General features: G+C 43.7%; 1 protein-coding gene across 3 annotated transcripts in view; it reads left to right on the forward strand.

Moving 5' to 3' along the window:
• The window catches only part of plpp1a (phospholipid phosphatase 1a), a 91681-nt gene that overhangs the window by 46084 nt on the left and 22751 nt on the right, over positions 1-22846 (forward strand). For all 3 annotated transcript variants that reach the window (XM_048527227.2, XM_048527232.2, XM_048527243.1), the window contains exons 3-4: positions 3061-3341; positions 16749-16806. In XM_048527227.2, the coding sequence (XP_048383184.2) occupies positions 3061-3341; positions 16749-16806 (339 nt within the window). The remainder of the gene's footprint in view (positions 1-3060; positions 3342-16748; positions 16807-22846) is intronic.

Here is a 22846-nt window from a genome sequence, read left to right on the forward strand (position 1 = left end):
TCTCTGTTGTAAAACAACTTCAGCAAATGCTGCACTTTTGCTTGTTTCTGAATAGCATGTAATATTGTAATGACATGCTGTACCAAATTCAAGGCAATTTTACAGTATCCAGTTATGCCAGTTTATTGCCATAGCAAACCCAAGGTGACTCAATGTTTTTATGTATTATGTTGGATTTGTTTTAGACACTGCTAGCCTAATTCAGAAGGCATTAGGAGTCAACCACATATTGTGGCAGCCAACATCAATGAAACAGCAGGCTCCTCAATTCTTTCTCTGTTCTGGGAAAATAATTCAATTTTTTTAAACACAATTTTACAACTAATGGTAGAATTTAAACTCGGAACTACTTGGCTTTTAGCAAACTGTATTGCCACTGCCATATTGTGGCTATTGAATATTGAACTTGCACAAGTCTGACATTGCTAGATTCATCAAGTTGGAGATTTGGTTCAGAGGAGTTTTAAAGATGGCCTTTACACTCCTCAGTGACACCTGCAATATGTTGTCTCATAAATCACAAGTCTGCTTGCGGTACTTTGTAACCTGTGCCTAAGATACAGTGGGAGAGAAGGGAGAGAGAGAGCTTCCTCAAATAATTGAAATGGGCTTCATCTGTTTTTGGGTCATCTGGGTCCTGTGGGCTTCATATCAGTCTCCTAATGTTCACACTGTGGTCCTTGTGGACCATGGGATTCTGCTGTGCACACTTCCCTTGATATTGGAATGTTTTGCAACATGCAGCAGACTGTGATTATGTGGTTCAGATGGGAGGTTATTGCCCTGAAACTTTACGCTTGTTCTTCAGATTCTGAGTATTTGCCACATCTTCTGCTCGTGATTATTTTGGATTCCTCAACTGGACCGTAAAAGTGCTCAGTTTCTCTGAGAGTGTGGTATCTTCCTGGTCCAATTTGCAGTTTGGGGGTCACAGTATGTTGGGCACAGCCAGAGTGGTAACCCACCCCAGAGCAGTTAGGGAAGGGTAGCAGTTTGCCCTCCAGAGCTGCCAGGATCTTACAGGCTTTGGGGTGGCCTGCAGCTGTGCTGAGCCCAGCAGGAGAAAGCCTCTTGGTTGGGGGGGAGGATTGTCCATACTGGTGGGCTGCAGACAGCTGGCTACAAAGGCTGAGCCCAGCTTCAGGTGTCATCACTTTTTGAATTTGATCCACATCTCACCTGTGTGTTGCGGAGCTTGCTGTCTCCCACCTTGTGGAATCCCCGGTCATCGAAAGATACGGGGGGCTCCATAACCTCGGAAACCCTTTAACATTAACTGGATTAGTGTTCCTGGAAGAGCCTCTTAACTGGACACCTTTGGGAATGTCATGCATAGAGGTGGGACTTGGCTGGTTGGTTGTGACTCTCTCTTGTTTCTGATAGAAGAATGTTTTCAATAGCAGAAAGATGTTTGCCCCCTTTTTTCAGCTTTCTAAATGAGTGCATTCATTGAACCATGTTCTGCACTGGTCGGTAACATTTGCTGCAGTTCAGGCTTGTTAACAGCACTGACTGGGGAGGAGAGATTAAGTCTTCCATCGGCAGTCTGGCCAGTCTTTGTAAATCTTTGCGATATGCGGATACCATGGGCTGCTACCTAATAAACCCATCATGGATACTCTCTGGATTATGGCATTTGCTTGTACAGTGACATTTGTTATGACCAGATGCCATTAATGGAAAGTTGCCCTTACTGCTCATAGACTTGATGTGAGAAGTCATGATGTCCACCAGGATTCTGGTCTCTTTGGGATGGTGTCTCATGGTGGCTATTCCATGAATAATCCAACTGAAGCCCTACTTTGGAAGGACAAGTATTAGAAATATTATACACTTCATGGGGAATTGACCCAGGGACTCATGGCATGTTCAGAGGCAAGTGCCACAGGCCAAGTCATGGGGAGCTGGTTCAACATTGTCTTTTTGCTGTTTTCCTGAATGTGGTTTCAGTTTTGATTTGGCAAACCTGCTCAGCAGCAGCAGGAAGCCATTTAGAGCTCGTCAGCAATCATTTCACAATACTTTTCCAGTGCAATTGATTTTACTGTCATGGCTCAAATCTCACTCCCCTGCTGTATCTTCACCTAACCAGGTTACAAGAGGCACATACACAGCAGGAGGTCAGAGAACTGAGACAAATAATTCAAATGTACCTACATGGATACAAATTGACAAACCTGAGATAGTCTTCTTCAGATGGATGCTGTCAATTTCCTCCAATCTCTTAGATATTGCAGGAAGAGATAACATTTGCTGGTGAGGAAGTGGTCGCTATATCCTCCAGCCACTTTAATCTTTTTTTGTCTAATTATCTTGCGTATAAGGCACACCAGCAATGCGCTCAGGGCAAGTACAGTAAAGGCTGCCTACTGACCTTGCAATGACATTCACTCAATCCCCCTCCCACCTCCACAGTCTGCTCACCATTCAACATTGGAGCCTGGATTGGATCCTCTTAACTGGGAGCTTGCCCCAAAATTTTCTTTGAAGGTGGTCTTCTGCAAATAAGTTTGAGACCCAGATATATTTGAGACAAATTGAAAATTTTGACATTTAAGAGATTCAGCCCTCGGTCTTTCTTTGGTTTAATGTTCACTGATTTTGTAGTTCTGTTTTTGAGAGATGTGGTGACAGAGAATTTCAGAGATGTGGTAGCTGTCATTGCCAGAGGTGGGTGCAGCCTGGAGCAAACTTACAGTTTTCCTCACTCTGTGATTGTGTACTGAAACATGACCCTTGCACTATTTGTTTTTCAATCGGTGAGTGACATTCACTGATATAGATCTAAGTTACAGTTTGAAAATTGTGGCATACCAAAGAAAGAACGCTGTACACATGAGCACCACTCAAAGTTTCATTTTTAGTGTCATAAAAGTAAGCTTCCAAAATGATTCATAATTCAAAATATAGAATCTAATAAAATCTGATTTCATTTTGCTTTTGCTTCTTTTCCCTGTGATAATCTTTGCTGATGTATTTGTGGCAATGTGCATGTTTTGTGAATTTTGTGTATTCATTATTTCCTATGCAGATCTGATCTCCTATTTTTCTCTGTTGCAGATAATCGTGGGAGAGTTAGCTTTGGTTTATTTGAACCGCTTAAACTCAAACTCCTTTGTTAGAAATTCCTATATAGCCACTCTGTACAAAGCCATTGGTACATTTTTGTTTGGGGCTGCAGCAAACCAGTCCCTGACTGACATTGCCAAGTATTCAATTGGTCGTCTTCGGCCTCACTTTCTTGATGTTTGCCAACCCGATTGGGCGAAAATCAGCTGTGATTCGGGGTACATAAATGACTTCACATGTCTGGGTGACCCAAAGATGTCCACAGAAGCAAGGTAAGTCAGAGTTTAGCTGCATATGAATTGTACACCTGTATAACGATTGAGCAGTACCTTTAATCTGCTCCTCATCATGTCACAAACTTCTTGCATCACAGAGAACAATGATATTTAAACTGTAAAATGTTACAAAGCATGCAAATAATAGTTAGCAGCTTAAAGCATGGAAGCCAGTGATGGAGATACTAAAATTTGGGATGTTCAAGGGGCCAGAATTAGAGGAGGGCAGTTGTCTTGGAGGATTGAACAGCTAGAGAAGATGACAGAGATGAAAAACAGGCAAGGCTATGAACAGATTCAAAATAAGGATGTGACTTTAAACTTAAGGCACAGCTTGATCAAGAGGTCAGCAGGAAGAAAGGCGATGGGTGAGCAGGACTTGGTGCGAGCTAAGCCCCAAGAAAAGCCACACAAACGAGTAATGTGGTACTTACATTTTAATGCCAGTGAAAATCCAGGTGTATTGGCCAAATGTCTCAACAACTGGCAAATCATATCAAACAGCATGTCCCTGTGGTTATTTGTCAGAGTGCTAACCATGCTCAACCAGCCAATACCTGCAAAACTCAGGACATAATGTCCACAGCTGGGTGTGATTTTGTAGTCAGGCAGTGTTTGCAGAACAAGCCCAAGTGTATTAACAGTTACACTAAGGACTAATTTAGGATTATCACTGGAACGTGCAACTGCATTATGGGAACTTGATTTGAATATTATAATCAGTTTTGTCACTCCAACCACATATACTTCTTGCATCCATATGTATTGAGCTAGTTTGCTCAGCAATTTAGTTTTTACATCTCACTCCTCTGTTCTTTTGCCCACTGTAGAGATAGTGGACAGTTAATATGAACACAGTGTTTGCAGGTGACAGTGTTCCAATTTGAAAATTATAACCTCCTTTGAAGAGACTTGTTTACAACTCGGAAAGCCTGTGGGATCACTTAGAAAACTGTATTGTCCCTGTTCCTCATAGTGCTTTTCATGTGTATTGGGATTCTGAGACTCTGTGGTATGCTAATAATTTCTCAAAATACTAATACCCTGGACTTGAGATCCAATCATTTATCTTAAATTGACGTTTAAAATATACCAAACCAGAATATTATGCACCCTTAGTCTCTATGTGTTTGATGAATGTTTGATCTAATTTCATGAAGTTGTGTTCAAGCTCTGAGGATTTTGCCTGCAGAAAGTGTGTAAGCTCAGATACAGAGCTCAATACGACCAGATGGATTGATCACTGTGGACAGAAGGATTTGATAGTTGCGTTGTCCAAGCTCTCAATGCGTGCTCCTTGTAGGCAAAATCCAGCATTGAGCGTGCGCCATTGAAGTCAGATAAGAACAATTGCATGAGATGCCTGTAGGTTGTTGAGACTTGCTGATCAGCTACTGCAGCATGAGCTCAGAATTTGGTGTGATTCCCGGAGGTGCTCTGGGTGGAAGGTATCTCCGAGCCAGCAGCTTTCTAACCTGGTGAGTTGGCTGCAGGCAGCAAAGGCTTGGCCCAGCTTCATCCTCATGATTTTTTACTGTAGGGATCAGGGGATTGATGCTCGCCAGAAAGCAGAATGGAATTATAGAATTTGATGAATAGCTCAACCTGGGAAATGAGCATAAGTGGAAGAGCAATAAATAGTCCAATTGGCATTTTACTGGTTAACACCTGTTACAGATGATTGTAAAGAAAGATAGATTTCAGTTTGATGAGGTTGGGGTCTGCAATGTATAATTTCTCACTCTTGCAAGAAGCAACATCTTTTTGGATCCTTGCTATCCGTGATTCTGATTTTTAACTCATGGGAAAAAGGCATTGCTGGGCTAAGCGCCACAGTTTACAAGAAGCATATGCAAGCATAGAATCCTAGTCTGTGGGAAAAAGTTCTGTCAAGTTTAAAACTCATTTTATGCTTGCAGGGAAAAGCACATACACTTTGCATGATATTATCTGGAATAGTCCTATTTGAATAGTACTAGGAGTTGCTAGTACCAGGCAAATTAAGGGCATGATATTTTATATAATGCATTCTGCATTTTTCAGAAGAGGAAACAAGGCCAAAAATGAGGTGTATATTACAATGTGAAGCAAAATTGGACACTGTTTAACAGATGGCAATTCCATTCTCAACTAAACAGAACTTGACCACATTCACATTCACTAAAACCCATAGTTCTTAAAAAAAAACTGCTAGAGAATATGGACTATTGCTATGGTTGTTGAGAAAGATTTGTGTCTTTGAAATGCTTCATTGTAATTATAGCCGATGAATTGGATATTTATAGAACATAGAACATAGTAAAGTACAGCACAGTACAGGCCCTTCGGCCCATGATGTTGTGCTGTGAAATAATCCTAATCCAAAAATAAAATAACCTAACCTACACTCCCCTCAATTCACTGCTGTCCTTGTGCATGTCCAGCAGTCGCTTAAATGTCACTAATGACTCTGCTTCCACGACTACCACTGGTAAACTATTCCATGCGCTCACAACTCTCTGGGTGAAGAACCTCTGTCTGACGTCTCCTCTATACCTTCCTCCTAACACCTTAAAGCTATGATCCCTCATGGTAGTCAATCCTGCCCTGGGGACAGGTCCGAGCTCAGTCAACCTCTCCTCATAAGACCAGTCCTCCAGTCCAGGCAGCATCCTGGTAAACCTCCTTTGCACCCTCTCCAAAGCCTCCACATCTTTCCTATAACAAGGCGACCAGAACTGGACACAATATTCCAAGTGTGGTCTCACCAGGGTTTTATAGAATTACAGCATAACCTTGCGGCTCTTAAACTCGATCCCCCTGTTAATGAAAGCCAAAACACCATATGCTTTCTTAACAACCTTATCCACTTGGGTGGCAACTTTGAGGGAGCTATGCACTTGAATACCAAGATCCCGCTGTTCCTCCACACTGCCGAGAATCCTGCCTTTAATCCTATATTCAGCATTGAAGTTCGACCTTCCAAAATGCATCACTTCGCATTTATCCAGGTTGAACTCCATCTGCCATTTCTCAGCCCAGCTCTGCATACTGTCAATGTCTCGCTGAAGCCTGCAATAGCCCTCGATACTATCAACGGCACCTCCAACCTTTGTGTCATCAGCAAACATACTAACCCACCCCTCAACCTCATCATCCAAGTCATTTATAAAATCTACAAAGAGCAGAGGCCTAAGAACAGAGCCATGCGGGACACCACTCAGCACTGACCTCCAGGCAGAATACTTACCATCTACAACCACTCTCTGCCTCCTGTCAGCCAACCAATGCTGAATCCAGACAGCCAAATCACCCTGTATCCCATACGTCCTGACTTTATGAATGAGCCTGCCATGGGGAACTTTATCAAATGCCTTGCTGAAGTCCATGTACACCACATCCACTGCTCGACCCTCGTCAACATGTCTCTCATGACTTTCTCAAAGAACTCAATAAGATTTGTAAGGCATGACCTGCCCCTCACAAAGCCATGCTGACTCCCTTTAATCATGCTATGCTTTTCCAAATAGTCATAAATCCTATCCCTCAGAATTCTTTCCAAAACCTTGCTGACCACAGACATAAGACTGACTGGTCTGTAATTTCCAGGGATTTCCCTATTCCCTTTCTTGAAAAGAGGAACAACATTTGCCCCCCTCCAATCTTCTGGTACGACTCCTGTGGAGAGTGAGGAAGCAAAGATCTTTGCCAGCGGCTTAGCAACCTCCTTTCTCGCTTCCTGGAGCAACCTAAGATAAATCTGGTCTGGCCTGGGGACTTATCAGTCTTAATGTTTGCCAAAATTTCCAGCACATCAACTTCCTCAATCTTGATCTGTTCAAGCCTGTTTTCCTGCTCCTCAAAGTTCTCATTCACAACAAGGTCCCTTTCCTTAGTGAAAACCGAAGCAAAAAACTCATTTAGGGCTTCCCCTATCTGCTCAGACTCCATGCACAAGTTCCCTACGCTATCCCTGATCGGCCCTACCTTCTCCCTGATCATTCTCTTATTCCTCACGTATGAGTAAAATGCCTTCGGGTTCTCCCTAATCCTTCCTGACAAGGCATTTTCATGCCCCCTCCTGGTCCTCCTCAGTCCACTTTTGAGCTCCTTCCGAGCAAGCCTGTAATCCCCTAAAGCTGTGCTAGACGCTTGCTTCCTCCACGTTACGTAAGCTGCCTTTTTCTTTTTGACGAGAAGCACCTCTGTACCTGTCATCCAAGGCTCCTTAATCTTACCCCTTCTTACCTGTCTCAGAGGAACAAATTTATACATCATTTGCAACAACTGCTCCTTAACTTTACTTAATTGAAACATATAAAATAATCAGAGGGTTAGACAGGGTGGATAGGGAGAGCCTTTTTCCTAGGATGGTGACAGCGAGCACGAGGGGGCATAGCTTTAAATTGAGGGGTGAAAGATATAGGACAGATGTCAGAGGTAGGTTCTTTACTCAGAGAGTAGTAAGGGAATGGAACGCTTTGCCTGCAACGGTAGTAGATTCGCCAACTTTAGGTACATTTAAGTCGTCATTGGACAAGCATATGGACGTACATGGAACAGTGTAGGTTAGATGGGCTTGAGATCGGAATGACAGGTCGGCACAACATCGAGGGCCAAAGGGCCTGTACTGTGCTGTAATGTTCTATGTTCTATGTTAAACAGTCTCCATTTATATATAAATCTCAAATAGCCATTTTAAAAGTCACTGTTAACAGAGGCCAGACAAGTGTTTGTGCATCTTTTGTTGCACGAATAACTGAACTGTAACATTTGAGATGAAGGTGAAACCTATTCAGTTGCATTTAAACTATGCGGCATTAATTATTTATTCTCTTAAGGAAACAATTGCCCATGAGAAATTGAAATCTAGCTTTTTTGTTTTCAACAGAACCTATGATGTAAGAGTTGTAGACATCATGTCACCTGACTTATTGGCATTTGCCTTTGGAAATAAATAGCAGATGACTAAGAATACCTTAATCCCTTAGCTGGTATCTATCCTCATTGCAATGCATAAGACAGGCTGCTACAGCCAGCTACTAAACAGTCTCTGGCTGTGGCTTTATATAGTTTTGCCAGAAAGTCGTAAACTTATTCAGTAAAGACTTGCCAATTCATCATTTGACCTTTTGATGAGTTGAAGTAAGCTGCATGCTTTTCTCGTGAAGTCAAACACGCATAGAATTTCAATCTTATACACTTTTGCCAAAAAGTAGAATAAAAGTTCAGAAAGTAATGGTAATGACAGAAGTTCTTGAGGCAAGTATAATTCATTGTATGAGATGATTGGAAGAACTCCTTCAATAAATCTGTCAAACAGCAAAGGCTGTAGAAAACACAGAACTGGAAAAGAAATTTGCAGAATGGTTGTATTTAAACAACTATTACTATTAGGAGGGTTGAATTACCAATTTTTAAAGAGCACTTTTTGTTCTGCAATTGTACTGGGTAAAAATCTTGGAATTCCCTCCCTAACAACATTTTAGGTCAACCCACAACACAAGGAGTGCCGCAGTTCAAGAAGACAGATCACCACCACATTCTCAAGGGCAACTAGAGACAAGCAATAAAATGCTGACCCAAAGAGGGATGCCCACACCCTATGAACGAATTAAAATAGTATTTCCACATAATTTGGGCTTTAAATTTGTTCTGACTGTAAACCTCCTGATTCATCTGCAGGTGAACAGGAGATTAATGGAATTGGAAAATAGATAGACTCGGTGAAAAGTCACATTTTAATCAGTGTTTTGTTCTATAACTTAAGAAAATATTACTTGTTTAGTTAATCTTATTTTCTTTACTTTCTCCTACATATCTTTGTGTAATGGGGCACTGGGAGATGAATTGGAAACACCGTCTATTCCCTTTTCCTTTTCCTTTTCCTTTCCCCTATGAAATTATGGCTGAATAAATCCTGCCCAGAAACCCTCCCAGTTTTTCACATTTCAGGTGTCATCTCAGGTTTTGCCTCCTTTCTAAAAACTGATAAAACTGCTGATGCTGTAAATCAGAAACAAAAACAGAAATTGCTGGAAAAACTCAGCAGGTCTGTCAGCATCTCTGGAGAGAAAGCAGAGATAATGTTTTGGGTCAAGTGACCCTCCCTCAGAGGTTAACTCTGATTTCTGTCCACAGATGCTGCCAGACCTGCTGAGCTTTTCTAGCAATTCCTGTTTTTGGTTGCCTGCTTTCTGCTGGCCTAAGTTTGCAGGTGAGGAAGCAGTCTGCTTGGAACTGATGGGTAGTCATTAGCATAGTTAAATATACACGTATGGACAAGAAGAAGGAGTAAGCTATTAATCTCTTATGCCTGCTCCAACGTTGCTGAGAGGAACAGAGGAATTAGGAGTGGGAGTAGGCAATTCAGCCGTGTGAGCCTGCTCCACCACTTAATGTGATCATGGCCGATCTTATCCTGGTTTCAACTCCACTTTCCTGCCTGCTTCCCATAGTTCTTTATCCCACATTTCATGAGAACACTTCTTTCTTTCTTTCTTGAATCTGTTGACTGGTTCGGCCTCCACTGCACTCTGAGGCAGTGAGTTCCACAGATTTACAACCCTCTGAGAGAAGCAGTTTCTCCTCATCTCAATTTTGAGCTCTCTATCTATGACCTCTTGTTTCAGACAGTCCCACGAGGGAGAACATCTGTTCAAAATGGACCTAATCAATCTATGTTAGCATTTTACATAGCTCAATCAAATTCACACAACCAACCTCCCCCCTCCTCCACCACCTCAACTCATTCTTCTGAACTCTGGCCCAAGCTGTTCAACTGTTTCTCATAGGACAGCCTTTTCATCCCCAAAATCAACCTGCTGAACCTCCTCTGAACTGCCTCCAGTACATCCATATCCTTCCTCAAGCAAAGAGACGAAAGCTGGACATAGTACTCCAGGTGTGGTCTCACCAACATCTTATATAATTGTAGCAACATTCTTTACTTTTATAATCTGGTCCTTTTGCAACAACTGCCAGGATTCCATTTACCAGTGTTATCATATGCTGCATTTGCACACCTCCTTTCTGTTTTCATTGCACAAAGATGCCCAGATCCCCCTGCACTGATGCACTTTGAATCTGCTTCACATTTAAATAACAATTTGCCCTTTTTATTTTTTCAGACAAAATGGACAACATGGCCCTTATAAAACTCCATCTGCTAGATTCTGGCCCATTCTCCTAGCTATTGATATCCATCTGTAAGCTCTTTATCTCCTCATGAAAGCCTGCTTTCCTACCTATTTTATTATCATCCATGAATTTTGCTATGTTACAGTTTGCCTCCACTTGCAGATCATTTGTATTGATTATAAGTAGTTGAGGTCCGAGAACTGAACCCTGCGGCACTCCACTAGTTACAGCCCACCATCCAGACAAGACCCCATTTATCCCAACCCTATGCTTTCTGTCAGCCAATCCTCTATGCTTAACCCTCTGGGATCTAACCTTCTGGATCAGTCTTTTACACAGCACATTGCCAAATCTTCAATTGGTTAGAAAGGAGATGCAGGATTTGATTGATTAAAATGCAAATCCCAGAATTTCTTTCACATCACTGCCCCGAAGTAACTAAAGGTTTTACCAGTGTGTACAAAAGGTGACACCTCGGGTTAGACAATACATTTTAGGTATGAGGTCTTGTTTAGAATCTGTCTGTATTTTAACCTGGAGTCAGACTGGTTTTGTTTCCAAAGCACAAATTTATAAATTGGCCCATTGACTGAATGTGTCTACAAATTGTGTGCTTTTTGAACAAAATAGAATACATCTGCAAAAACAAATCTGCAAATGTAAATTCATCCCATAGATGGAAATGTATGTATGTGTGTGTGTGGTGGGTGTTCCCTGTACAATGGGTTTCAAGATGCTCTCGACATAGCCGGAGAGGTTCTCACACAGGGTCCCATTGGCTGATACAATGGGACATTCAGGTGTGTTGGCTTTGTGTATCTTTGGAAGGCAGTAGAAGTCCGTGGGAAGTACGTGGGATGAGAATGGGTATTCTGAAAGACTGGAGCAAATATCTCGACCAATTTATTCAGTTGAGAGATGTATTCTTTGGTCGGATCAGCAGGTAGTTGCCAATAGTGCTCCTGGTAGTTCAGCTGTCATTACACTTCCTTGCAGTGGTCCATTTAATTCTGTATGACGGTGGCTCCTCCTTTGCTGGTTTGATGACAGTGTTGCATTGCATGGATGACATTGCATTGTGCCTGAGTGACGTTTGCACCTTATGAATGCAGCTGATGAATCCAACATGGTCAAGCCATCAGAGAATACATGAATGCCAGATTTGACTGTACAGATTTCGTACAGAAACTCTTCACCCATAGACCAGTCAAATCAGGAACATTCCTTGACACAATGGACATTTCGGCACTCTCCACCAGCATCCCTCACGACAATGGCATTACTGCAACAGTCTCAGTACTCAATACCAACAACTGCCAATTCCCAGATGCCATTCTACAATTCATTTGCTTCATCCTTCACCACAGTGTCTTCACCTTCCACAACCACTCCTTCATCCAGACACATGGAACAGCCATGTGGACCACATTTGTCCCCAGTATGCCAACATTTTCATGTACAAGTTTGAATAAGACTTCTTTGCTGCACAGGACCTCGACCAACACTATGCACAGATACATTGGCAACATTTTCTTCCTTTGGACTTATGGTGAGGAATCACTAAAACAACTACATCGCAATATCAACAAGTTTCATCCCATCATCGGACTCACCATGGACTGCTCTTTAGAATCAGTCTCATTCTTGGACATACGCATCTCTATCAGCCTCAGATCTTTGGATAAACATCCCCCAAGGCGGACTTGGGATACACAGCAATGTAGAGTCGCCGAGCAGAGGCTGATAGCCAAGTTTGGTACCTATGAGGAGGGACTCAACCGGGATCTTGCGTTCATGTCGCACTACAGGTGACCCCACCACACTATACACCTATACACTCCCCCCTACACACACACACACACACACATGTGCATGGACTCTCTCTTTCTCTCTTCCCCCCTCAAGGGCGCACACACACACTCACTCACTCTCTTACCCCCTCTCTTACACACACATACTTTTTCAACCCCCCCCCAACCCCCCAACACACACACACACTGTCTCACTCTAGCCCCCTCTCTCACACACACTCACTCGCTCTGTCATCCTCTCATACGCGCGCGCGCGCACACACACACACACACACACACACACACACACACACACACACACACACACACACACACACACACACACACGTCTATGGGGTGAATTTGTATTTGCAGATACATTCTATTTTGTTCAAAAAGCACACAATTTATAGACAGTCAGTCAATGTGGTGTTTTATAAATTCCTACTTCAGAAATAAAACCAGTCTGACTCCAAACCAAAACACAGACAGATTCTAAACAAGGTCTCACATCTAATCTGCATTGTCTGACCTAAAATGTCACTTTAGTTTAAAACCTTGAGTTCTGTCGGGACATGGACTTGGAAGGACTGCGGGTATTTACATATACATACTAATCAAATAAAACCTTTTAAATAATTAAAGATTTAACAGCATCCTAGGTTTATTTAGTACATTCTCATCAGTGGTGTGAGCCTCTGACCTTTTGCTTCTAAATGCTGTGTCTGATACTACCTCTCTCACTAATATCTGGAGAAGGAGAAAAGCTATGAAAGCTTGTGTTTTCAAATAAACCTGTTGGACTGGTGTTGTGTGATTTCTGACTTTGTCCACCCCAGTCCAACACTGGCACCTTCACATCAGGCCTACACCCTGGCATTGGAGCCACCAATGCAGCTGTAAACACAGCAATCACATGAACACCAACTTAAGTAATAACAACTGCAACAGCAGAACTAACACCGGTAGTAGCTGCCATCTCACTAATCACATGCCACTCCAAAGATCAGAGCAGATGCTTTTGAGGTGAGACCCACGTGGAGGGTGTGAATATTATCTGTGCTTCATGAGGCTCAGGTTCTCACTCCAGTTCATTGCTGACATCTGTAGCTTCCTGGAACAAGCCTTGCTTCCCAGTGGGCCAGGTAAGCAGGCATTTCTAGGCGAACACTGGAGAGCCAGGCCCCCACCCCAGGTCTGTGCCTTCCCAAAATTGTACTAAATGAGAGAAAGCAGACGATTATGAATTTCAGAAATGGCTTGTGTGGATAGGAGAATGTTTGTAGTGTGTGACTGTGAGGCATAGATGTGAGATGGCACAGAAATGAGTATTAATATGGGCTGTTCATTTTGGAGATGTGAGAAAGTGCATAAAGAGACAGGAATGTGTGTCTGTCTGGGGAATATAATGGTACCACGGTACTGAGACTCAGTGTTCCTACTACTCTCTCGAGGTGCTTATTCTCTTGATGCAGGTCGGAGGGATCATAACCTTATTGCTGGCTTTCTTGGCAACTTTCTTTGCCCTGCTCCATACTCACCAGCTTAGATTGAGCATTTGGCTTCTTCCTGTCCTTGGGAAAGATCACTTCAAGACAAGCGCTTGGCTGTCTCAGTAACACCGCCTGTTAGGAGTGAAGCACATGGAAACAACCTTGACTGATATCCTGCCCATGCCTGTGATTGTTGGAGGTTCAGACTATATGTCTAAATGAATCTCTGAAAAGTAATGGATTGCCCTTGATGCTAATCTTCCTTTAATTAAAATTGCCCCTTTAACTGATCTAGTGTGTAACTCTACCCCTCCTTTGTTGGGGAACTCAGAAGTGTCATGTTAGTATAAAATGCATGAAGCTCTACAGCAAACGGTGCTGACTTTTCCTACTGGTTTCTGATCCATCAGAGATAATTACTCGACAATTCTATCTGAAGTTCTTTTTTAATTCATTGATGAGATGTGTGCACCATTGGCTGGGCTAACATTCGTTGTCCATACCTATATGTGACAGTTATTGAAATATATTCAGCATGCCTCGGTTTAGTTGATGTTCACACAAACTGTACCGAACTCATTCTGGAAAAGTGGTATTTGATAATGATTGTATTGGATTAGCTGAACATTGAAAGTTTTAAAGTTATTAACGTGGGACAATATGAATCAATCATATAGAACATAGAACAGTACAGCAAAAAAAGGACCTTCGGCCCACGATGTGCCGACATATTATCCTACTAAGATCAAACTCCCCTGCATATCCTGTATGTTACTATCCTCCATGTGCCTATCCAAGAGTCGCTTAAATGTCCCTAATGTATCTGACTCCACTACCACCGCCAGCAGTGCATTCCACACACCCACCACTCTCTGTGTGAAGAACCTACCTCTGACATCTCCCATCTACCTTCTTCCAATCACCTTAAAGTTATGCCCCCTCGTAATAGTAATTTCCACCCTGGGGAAAAGTCTCTGCCTCTCCACTCTATCTATGCCTCTCATCATCTTGTACACCTCTATCAAGTCGCCTCTCATCCTTCTTCGCTCCAATGTAAAAAGCCCAAGCTCCCTCAACCTTTCCTCATAAGACCTTCCCTTCAGTCCACACAGCATCCTGGTAAGTCTCCTCTGCACTCTCTCTAAAGTTTCCACATCCTTCCCTTAACAAGGCGACCAGAACTGAACACAATATTCCAAGTGTGGTCTAACCAGGGTTTTATAGAACTGTAGCATAACCTCACGGCTCTTAAACTCAATTCCCCTGCTGGTGGAAACCAACACACTTTTTCCTTCTTTACAACCCTATCAACTTGGGTAGGAACTTTGAAGGATCTATGGAGGTGAACCCCCAGATCCCTGTGGCTTCCTCCACACTGCCAAGAATCCTGCCATTAACCCTGTATTCTGCATTCAAATTTGACCTTCCAAAATGAATCAGTTCACACTTTTCTGGGTTGAATTCCATCTGCCACTTCTTTGCCCAGCTCTGCATGCTGTCAATGTCCTGTTGCAACCTACAACAGCCGTCCACGCTGTCCACAACTCCATTAACCTTAGTGTCATCGGCAAACTTACTAACCCATCTTTCCACTTCATCATCCAAGTCATTTATAAAGATCACAAAAAGCAGAGGACCTAGGACAGATCCCTGCAGAACACCACTAGTCTCCAAGCTCCAGGCTGAATATTTTCCATCTACTACCACCTTCTGTTTTCTATTGGACAGCCAGTTTTGAATCCAGACAGCCAAATTTCCATGAATCTCAAGCCACCTTACTTCCTGCCATCGGGAATCTTATCAAATGCCTGGCTAAAATCCATAAACATCACATCCACTGCTGTATCTTCATCACTGTGTTTTGTCACATCCTCAAATAATTCAGTAAGGCTTGTGAGGCATGACCTGCCCCTCACAAAACCATGCTGACTATTTATAATCAAACTGTGCTTTTCCAAATAATCATAAATACTACCTCTCAAAATCATCTCCAATAATTTGCCCACCACAGAAGTAAGACTGACCAGTGTGTAATTCCCAGGATTATCCCTATTCCCTATCTTAACAAGGGAATGACATTTACCACCCCCCAATCATCTGGTACTACTCCAGTGGACAGTGAGGATGCAAAAATCATCACCAAAGGGGCAGCAATCTCTTCCCTTGCTTGTCGTACAAACCTTGGATACATCCCATCTGGCCCAGGGGACTTATCTAGCCTCATGTTTTTCAAAATTTCTTGCACATCCTCCTTCCTAATATCAAACTGTTCGAGTGTATCTGCCTATTTCATGCTGTCCTCACAAACATCAAGGTCCCTCTCACTGGTGAAGCAAAGTATTCATTAAAGACCTCCCCCACCTCCTCTGATGCTGCGCACAAATTCCCTCCACTATCCCTGATTGGTCCTACCCTCACTCTGGCCCTTTATTGGGAGTTACTTTATTGAGAGTTTTCTATACACTCCCCAGGATCAACAGAGACACTGAGGAATAGATTGGGAGACAGATTGTGGAAAGGTGCAGAAGTAATAAGGTTGTTGTCATGTGTGAATTCAACTTCCCTAATATTGTATGGAACCTCCTCAGTTCAAATAGTTTGGGCGGAGCAGATTTTGTCAGGTGTGCCCAGGAAGCATTCCTTACTCAATATGTAGATAGGTTAACTCGAGGGGAGGCCATATTGGATTTGGTGCTTGGCAACGAACCAGGCCAGGTGTCAGATCTCTCGGTGGGAGAGCATTATGGCGATAGTGAATCACTGAAGACAAGAAAGGTATTAAAGATATTTCACCAACACCCTTGATATGCAATGTCATTATTTCTTACAAATACAATGCTGTCAGTGTTAACCTAAAGTTTTTTTAAACTGGAGATGTCTTTAATTTTTTATGTTTTCCACGTTATTAGATGCATTTCACAACATTCGCTGATTTTACTTGTTTGGCCTAGTTTTGTTGTGGGCAGTAGATGATAGTAACATTGTATTTTTCACCCCACTAGGCTTTCCTTTTTCTCTGGCCATTCATCATTCTCTATGTACTGCATGGTGTTCCTCGCAGTAAGTATCTTTGCACTTTTATTGGTTTGCATTGTTCTTCAAACATTTGAGACGATTGAGATGATGTTTAACTTGAATATTGATTTGGCTCTATGCAGTTGAATATATAATTGTGGGGGAGGGCTTTATTTGCAATTGTAACAAAACTGAAGGTGGAGAAAGATATGAAGCCAAACCACAAAATGTAACTGAAATCTGCAACGTTACACAGAAACTGTCTGATTAATCAAACCAGTGGTGGTCTGCTACCCTGTGCATATTTTCAGAATCATTTTACATTCGTAAAATCAAGCTTTGAATACGACACTGTTTATACACAGAGACCTCTTCAAAGATCCACATACTGTGCAAGCAGAGGTGGCCAATCCACAGCTACAGTGGAGTTTTAAATGTTTTAATTCACCAGACAGTAAGGTGGCTTCCAGGTTGGAACTGTTTTATTTCCTGAATTTCTCAAACTCAGTTTTGGAGTTTTGGCCAAGTATCAAACATAGTTAAGAGAGGAATTGTGATTCTATTTATCTGTTCTTACATCAACAACATGTTTAGCGGCACTTTGACAATCCTACACCATTACATCAAAGCATAAATTTCTGGTAACAGTTCAATGGTGTGGATCATGAAAAAGAAAGGAAGTTAATTGCAGCAAAATGATCACTTTATTCCCTTGAGCGCAGTTTTGGTCTCCCACAGTAAGAAAGGATACTCTTGCCGTAGAGGAACTGCAGAGGAGGATCACGAGGCTGATATTGGGGGTGGCAGGAGTGTTATATGAGGAGAGGTTAGTTGACTGAGCATGTGTTCAATGGAGTTTGGAAGGAGGTGAGGAGATCTGATTGAAACTTACAAAATTCTAACAGGGCTAAATAGACTAGATGTAGGGAGAATGTTTTCCATGACTAGGGTGTCTAAAATCAGTGGTCACTGCTCTCAAGATACAGAGAAAACCATTTAGGACTGAGATGAGGAAACAATTTTTCACTCAGAGGGTTGTCACCCTGAGGAATTCGCCAACACAACATTGTGAAGGCCAGGTCACTGAATATATTCAATAAAGAGATTAGTAAATTTTTAGATACTAAAGGCATCAACAGATATTTAGAGAAAGCAAGAATATGACATGGAAATAGAGGATCGACCACGGTCGTTACCAAAAGGCAGCCTGGGCTTGAAAGACCAAATGGACGACTCCTGTTCTGAGTTTCTATGTTTCTGTATGTTGCTGAAAAAAGCAAATGCATTGTTTCCAATGAACAAAAATCATTCGATGATAAAACAATACTGGTGTTACATACCATGGATGTGAGTTTGCTCGCTGAGCTGGAAGGTTAGTTTTCAGCCCAGCGAGCAAACTCACATCCAGAACCTCAACCTGAGCTACAAATCTTCTCAAAACTCGCTATTATATACCATGCTTCATTATTAGATTACTGTCCACAGTGCACAACAACACAATGCAAATACTAAAACAGAAGTTGCTGGAAAAGCTCAGCAAGTCCTCCACAGACCCTTCCTCAGAACTGGACCTGAAACATTAGCTCTGATTTTTTTCTTCGCAGGTGTTGTCAGACCTGCTGAGATTTTCCAGCAGCTTTGTTTTTGTTCCTGATTCACAGCATCCGCAGTTCTTTTGGATTTTAGTTGTTGGAAAAGCTCAGTAGGTCTGGCAGCATCTGTGAGGAAAAAAATCAGAGTTAACATGTCGGGTCCAGAGACCCTTCCTCAGAACTGATGGTAGCTGGGAAACTGTCAGCTTATATGCAGAAAAAAGGAAGGGTATGGAGTAGGGAGTAAATGAAAGGATAGAGCCCGAAAAGAGAGAAGAGCAGTGAGGTAGACAAAGGAGTTGATAAAAATCCAGCTAGGAGGGTGAATAGTTGTTAATGGGGACTGTTAGTGACTAACAATAGGTAGTATGTAATTGGAGGCTGTGATAATAAGGAGAAATCGGAGTTAACATTTCGGGTCTGGTGACCCTTCTTCAGAACCAGTTCTGGACCAGACCCAAAACGTTAACTCTGTTTTCTCCTTCACAGATGCTGCCAGACCTGCTGGGCTTTTCCAGAAACTTTGTTTTTGTTCCTGATTTAAAATATCCGCAGTTCTTTCGGTCTTTATTATGTGAGAATAAGGCCTGGTGTGTGGGGTAAGGGGCTAAGAAATGGAAGAGTTTAGGCCCTAAAATTATTGAACTGAGTCCAGAGGACTGCAGAGTCCCCAAGTGGAAAATGAAGAATTGTTCTTCCAGCTTGCATTGGCTTCGCTGGAACACTGCAGAAAGCCAGAGACAGAGATGTTGGCTAGGAAGCAGGGTGGTGTGTTAAAGTGGTAGGCAACAGGTAGTTCAGGGTCTTTATTGTGAGCAGAATGTAGATGTTCTGCGAAGCAGTCAGCCAGTCTACACTTTATTTCCTCACTGTAGAGGAGACCACACTGTGAACAGCAACTGCAGTAGACTAGATTCTGGGAAGTACAGGTGAAGTGTTGCTTCACCTGGAAGGTACGTTTGGGCTCTTGGATAGTGGGGAGGGAGGAGGTAAAAAGGAAATAGAAGCGAGCTGTGCGGGGTTGGGGGTCTATCAGCTTGGAAGCAGTTACCAGTTACAGGAGAACATGCCGTAGGACTATTTGGTGGCGGGGATGGGGGGTGGGGGATGCGGTGCGGAGGGTGGGTGCAGTGTGTGAAGGAAGAGTGGACCAGGGTGTCCTGAAGGGAACAGTCCCTGCAGAAGGTGGATACAGGAGGGGAGGGGAACGTATCTGATGGTGGCATCTTGCTGGAGGTGGCGGAAATGGCGTCCGATGATCTTCTGGATGTGGATGCTGGTGGGATGGTAGGTAAGGACAAGGGGAACCCTATCACTGTTGCAGGAGGGAAGAGAATGGTGAGGGTGGAAGTGCGGGAGATGGGTCAGACCTGGTTGAGGACCCTGTCGACAATGGTGCTGGGGAGTCCTCAATGGACAAGTTGGAGGCTCCCTTTTCGAAGTTGGCCTCATTTGAACATATGCGACGGAGATGGAGGAACTGAGAGAATGATGTGTAGTTTTTACAGGAAGTGGGGTGTGAGGATGTATAGTCTAAGTATCTGTGGGAGTCAGTGGGTTCATAGTGAATGTTAGTGGCCAGTCTATCCCCAGAAATGGAAACAGAAATGCTGAGGAAGGGAAGGGAGAATTCAGAGATAGATCAGGGGAAAGTGAGGGCAGGGTGGAAATTGGAAACGAAATCAATGAACTTTTCCAATTCTGGACAAGAGATGGAAGCAGAACTGATGATATCAATATATCGGAGAACGTGTTGTAGGTGGGGGCTGCAACAGGACTGGAACAAGGAATATTCCACGTACCACAAGTAGAGATAGACATAACTGGGGCCCATGTGGGTACCCATGGCCACCTGTCTTACCTGAAGAAAATGAGAGGAGTTAAAAGAGAAGTTGTTGAGGGTGATGACGAACTTGGCCAAGTGGAGGAGGGTGGGCACGGTTCATGTCATTGCTGCAGGAAGAAGCGGAGACATCCCTGGTGGGGAATGGACATGTAAAGGGATTGCATTTCCATGGTAAAGAGGATGCAGCTGGAACCTGCAAACTGGAAGTTGTGAAAACAACGTAAAGCATCAGAAGAATCACAGACGTACAACTTCTCTTTCGATTCCTCCCACTTCCTACAGACAAAGGGGGTGGCCATGGTTATTCACATGTGCCCAAGCTATGCCTGCCTCTTTGTAGGTTACGTGGAACAGTCCCTCTTCCGCACCTACACAGGCCCCAAACCCCACCTCTTCCTCCGTTACATTGAAGACTGTATCGGCGCCGCCTCTTGCTCCCCAGAGGAGCTCGAACAGTTCATCCACTTCACCAACACCTTCCACCCGAACCTCAGGTTCACCTGAGCCATCTCCAACACATCCCTCACCTTCCTGGACCTCTCAGTTTCCATCTCAGGCAACCAGCTCGAAACTGATGTCCATTTCAAGCCCACTGACTCCCACAGCTACCTAGAATACACCTCCTCCCACCCACCCTCCTGCAAAAATTTCATCCCCTATTCCCAATTCCTCTGCCTCTGCCGCATCTGCTCCCAAGATGAGGCATTCCACTCCTGCACATCCCAGATGTCCACGTTCTTCAAGGACCGCAACTTTCCCCCCACAGTGGTCAAGAACGCCCTTGACTACGTCTCCCGCATTTCCCGCAACACATCCCTCACACCCCGCCCCCACCACAACCGCCCCCAGAGGATCCCCCTCATTTTCACACACCACCCCACCAACCTCCGGATACAACGTATCATCCTCTGACACTTCCGCCATCTACAATCCAACCCCACCACCCAAGCTATTTTTCCATCCCCACCCTTGTCTGCCTTCCAGAGAGACCACTCTCTCCACGACTCCCTCATCCGCTTCACACTCCCCTCCAACCCCACCACACCCGACACCTTCCCCTGCAACCGCAGGAAGTGCTACACTTGCCCCCACACCTCCTCCGTCACCCCTATCCCAGGCCCCAAGATGACCTTCTATATCAAGCAGATGTTCACCTGCACATCTGCCAATGTGGTATATTGTATCCATTGTACCCGGGGTGGCTTCCTCTACATTGGGGAAACCAAGCGGAGGCTTGGGGACTGCTTTGCAGAACACCTCCGCTCGGTTCACAACAAACAACTGCACCTCCCAGTCACAAACCATTTTAACTCCCCCTCCCAGTCCTCAGACGACATGTCCGTCATGGGCCTCCTGCAGTGCCACCTGAAGGTTGCAAGAACAGCAACTCATATTCCGCTTGGGAACCCTGCAGCCCAATGGTATCAATGTGGACTTCACAAGCTTCAAAATCTTCCCCTCCCCCCACTGCATCCCAAAACCAGCCCAGCTCAACCCCTCCCCCCACTGCATCCCAAAACCAGTCCAACCTGTCTCAGCTTCCCTAACCTGTTCTTCCTCTCACCCATCCCTTCCTCCCACCCCAAGCCGCACCTCCATTTCATACCTACCACTTCATCCAGCCTCCTTGACCTGTCCGTCTTCCCTGGACTGACCTATCCCCTCCCTCCCTCCTCACCTATACTCTCCTCTGTACCTATCTTCTTTTCTCTCCATCTTTGGTCCGCCTCCCCCTCTCTCCCTATTTATTTTAGAACCCTCTCCCCATCCCCCTCTCTGATGAAGGGTCTCGGCCCGAAACATCAGCTTTTGTGCTCCTGAGATGCTGCTTGGCCTGCTGTGTTCATCCAGCTCCACACTTTGTTATCACAGAAGTGAGCTGTGCGGGGCTAGGGGTCTATCAGCTTGGAAGAAGAGTCGGGGGGAGGTCACGGGATGAAATGAGATCAGATACCATCGTAGAAACAATGGCCTGATGTGTCATGGTGGGCTCATGGTCCAAGGGAAGATATAAGGAGGTATCTGAGAGCTGGCACTCAGCCTCTGCAATGTAGAGGTCAGTAAAGGTAAAGTTGCCATAGTCTTAATAAGGACACTCTCTCATTAAAGAGAGAGAAGACTGATGGTGGTTTAACCTGGGGGTTAACATGCCACAGGCAAGGGTTGAGTTTCAGAAGAAGAATGGTAACCTGAGCCCGTGTAGGAATTGAACCCACGCTGTTGGCATTAGTCTGCATCACAGACCAGCTGTCCAGGCAATCGAGCTGAACCCACCAGCATGAAACTGAATCTCCATCTGCCTGCCTGGGTGGATGTAAACGATCTGATGGCACTATTTTGAAGAAGAGCTGGGATCATTATTACCTTGATGTTTGTTAGAGTTTACTAAATGCAAAATGGCTGTCATGTTTCGTACAGAACAACAGTGAGTGTTGAGTGAATCACTTCAAAAACAGTATTTCATTTGCTGTAAAAGTGCTATATCAGCACAATTTTCTTCCTGGCTCACCACTTTAAAATACATTTTGGAAGTCATTTGGTCCATTGTATCTGCAGCAGTCAACCTATTTTCTAGCTTTTGGCTCTTTGCCCTGGAGGCTGTTCCAATGCAAGTGAATATCTAAATATACTTAAAGGTTACAAGTTC

The sequence above is a fragment of the Stegostoma tigrinum genome, chromosome 1, assembly GCF_030684315.1.
Source record: "Stegostoma tigrinum isolate sSteTig4 chromosome 1, sSteTig4.hap1, whole genome shotgun sequence".
NCBI lineage: Eukaryota > Metazoa > Chordata > Chondrichthyes > Orectolobiformes > Stegostomatidae > Stegostoma > Stegostoma tigrinum.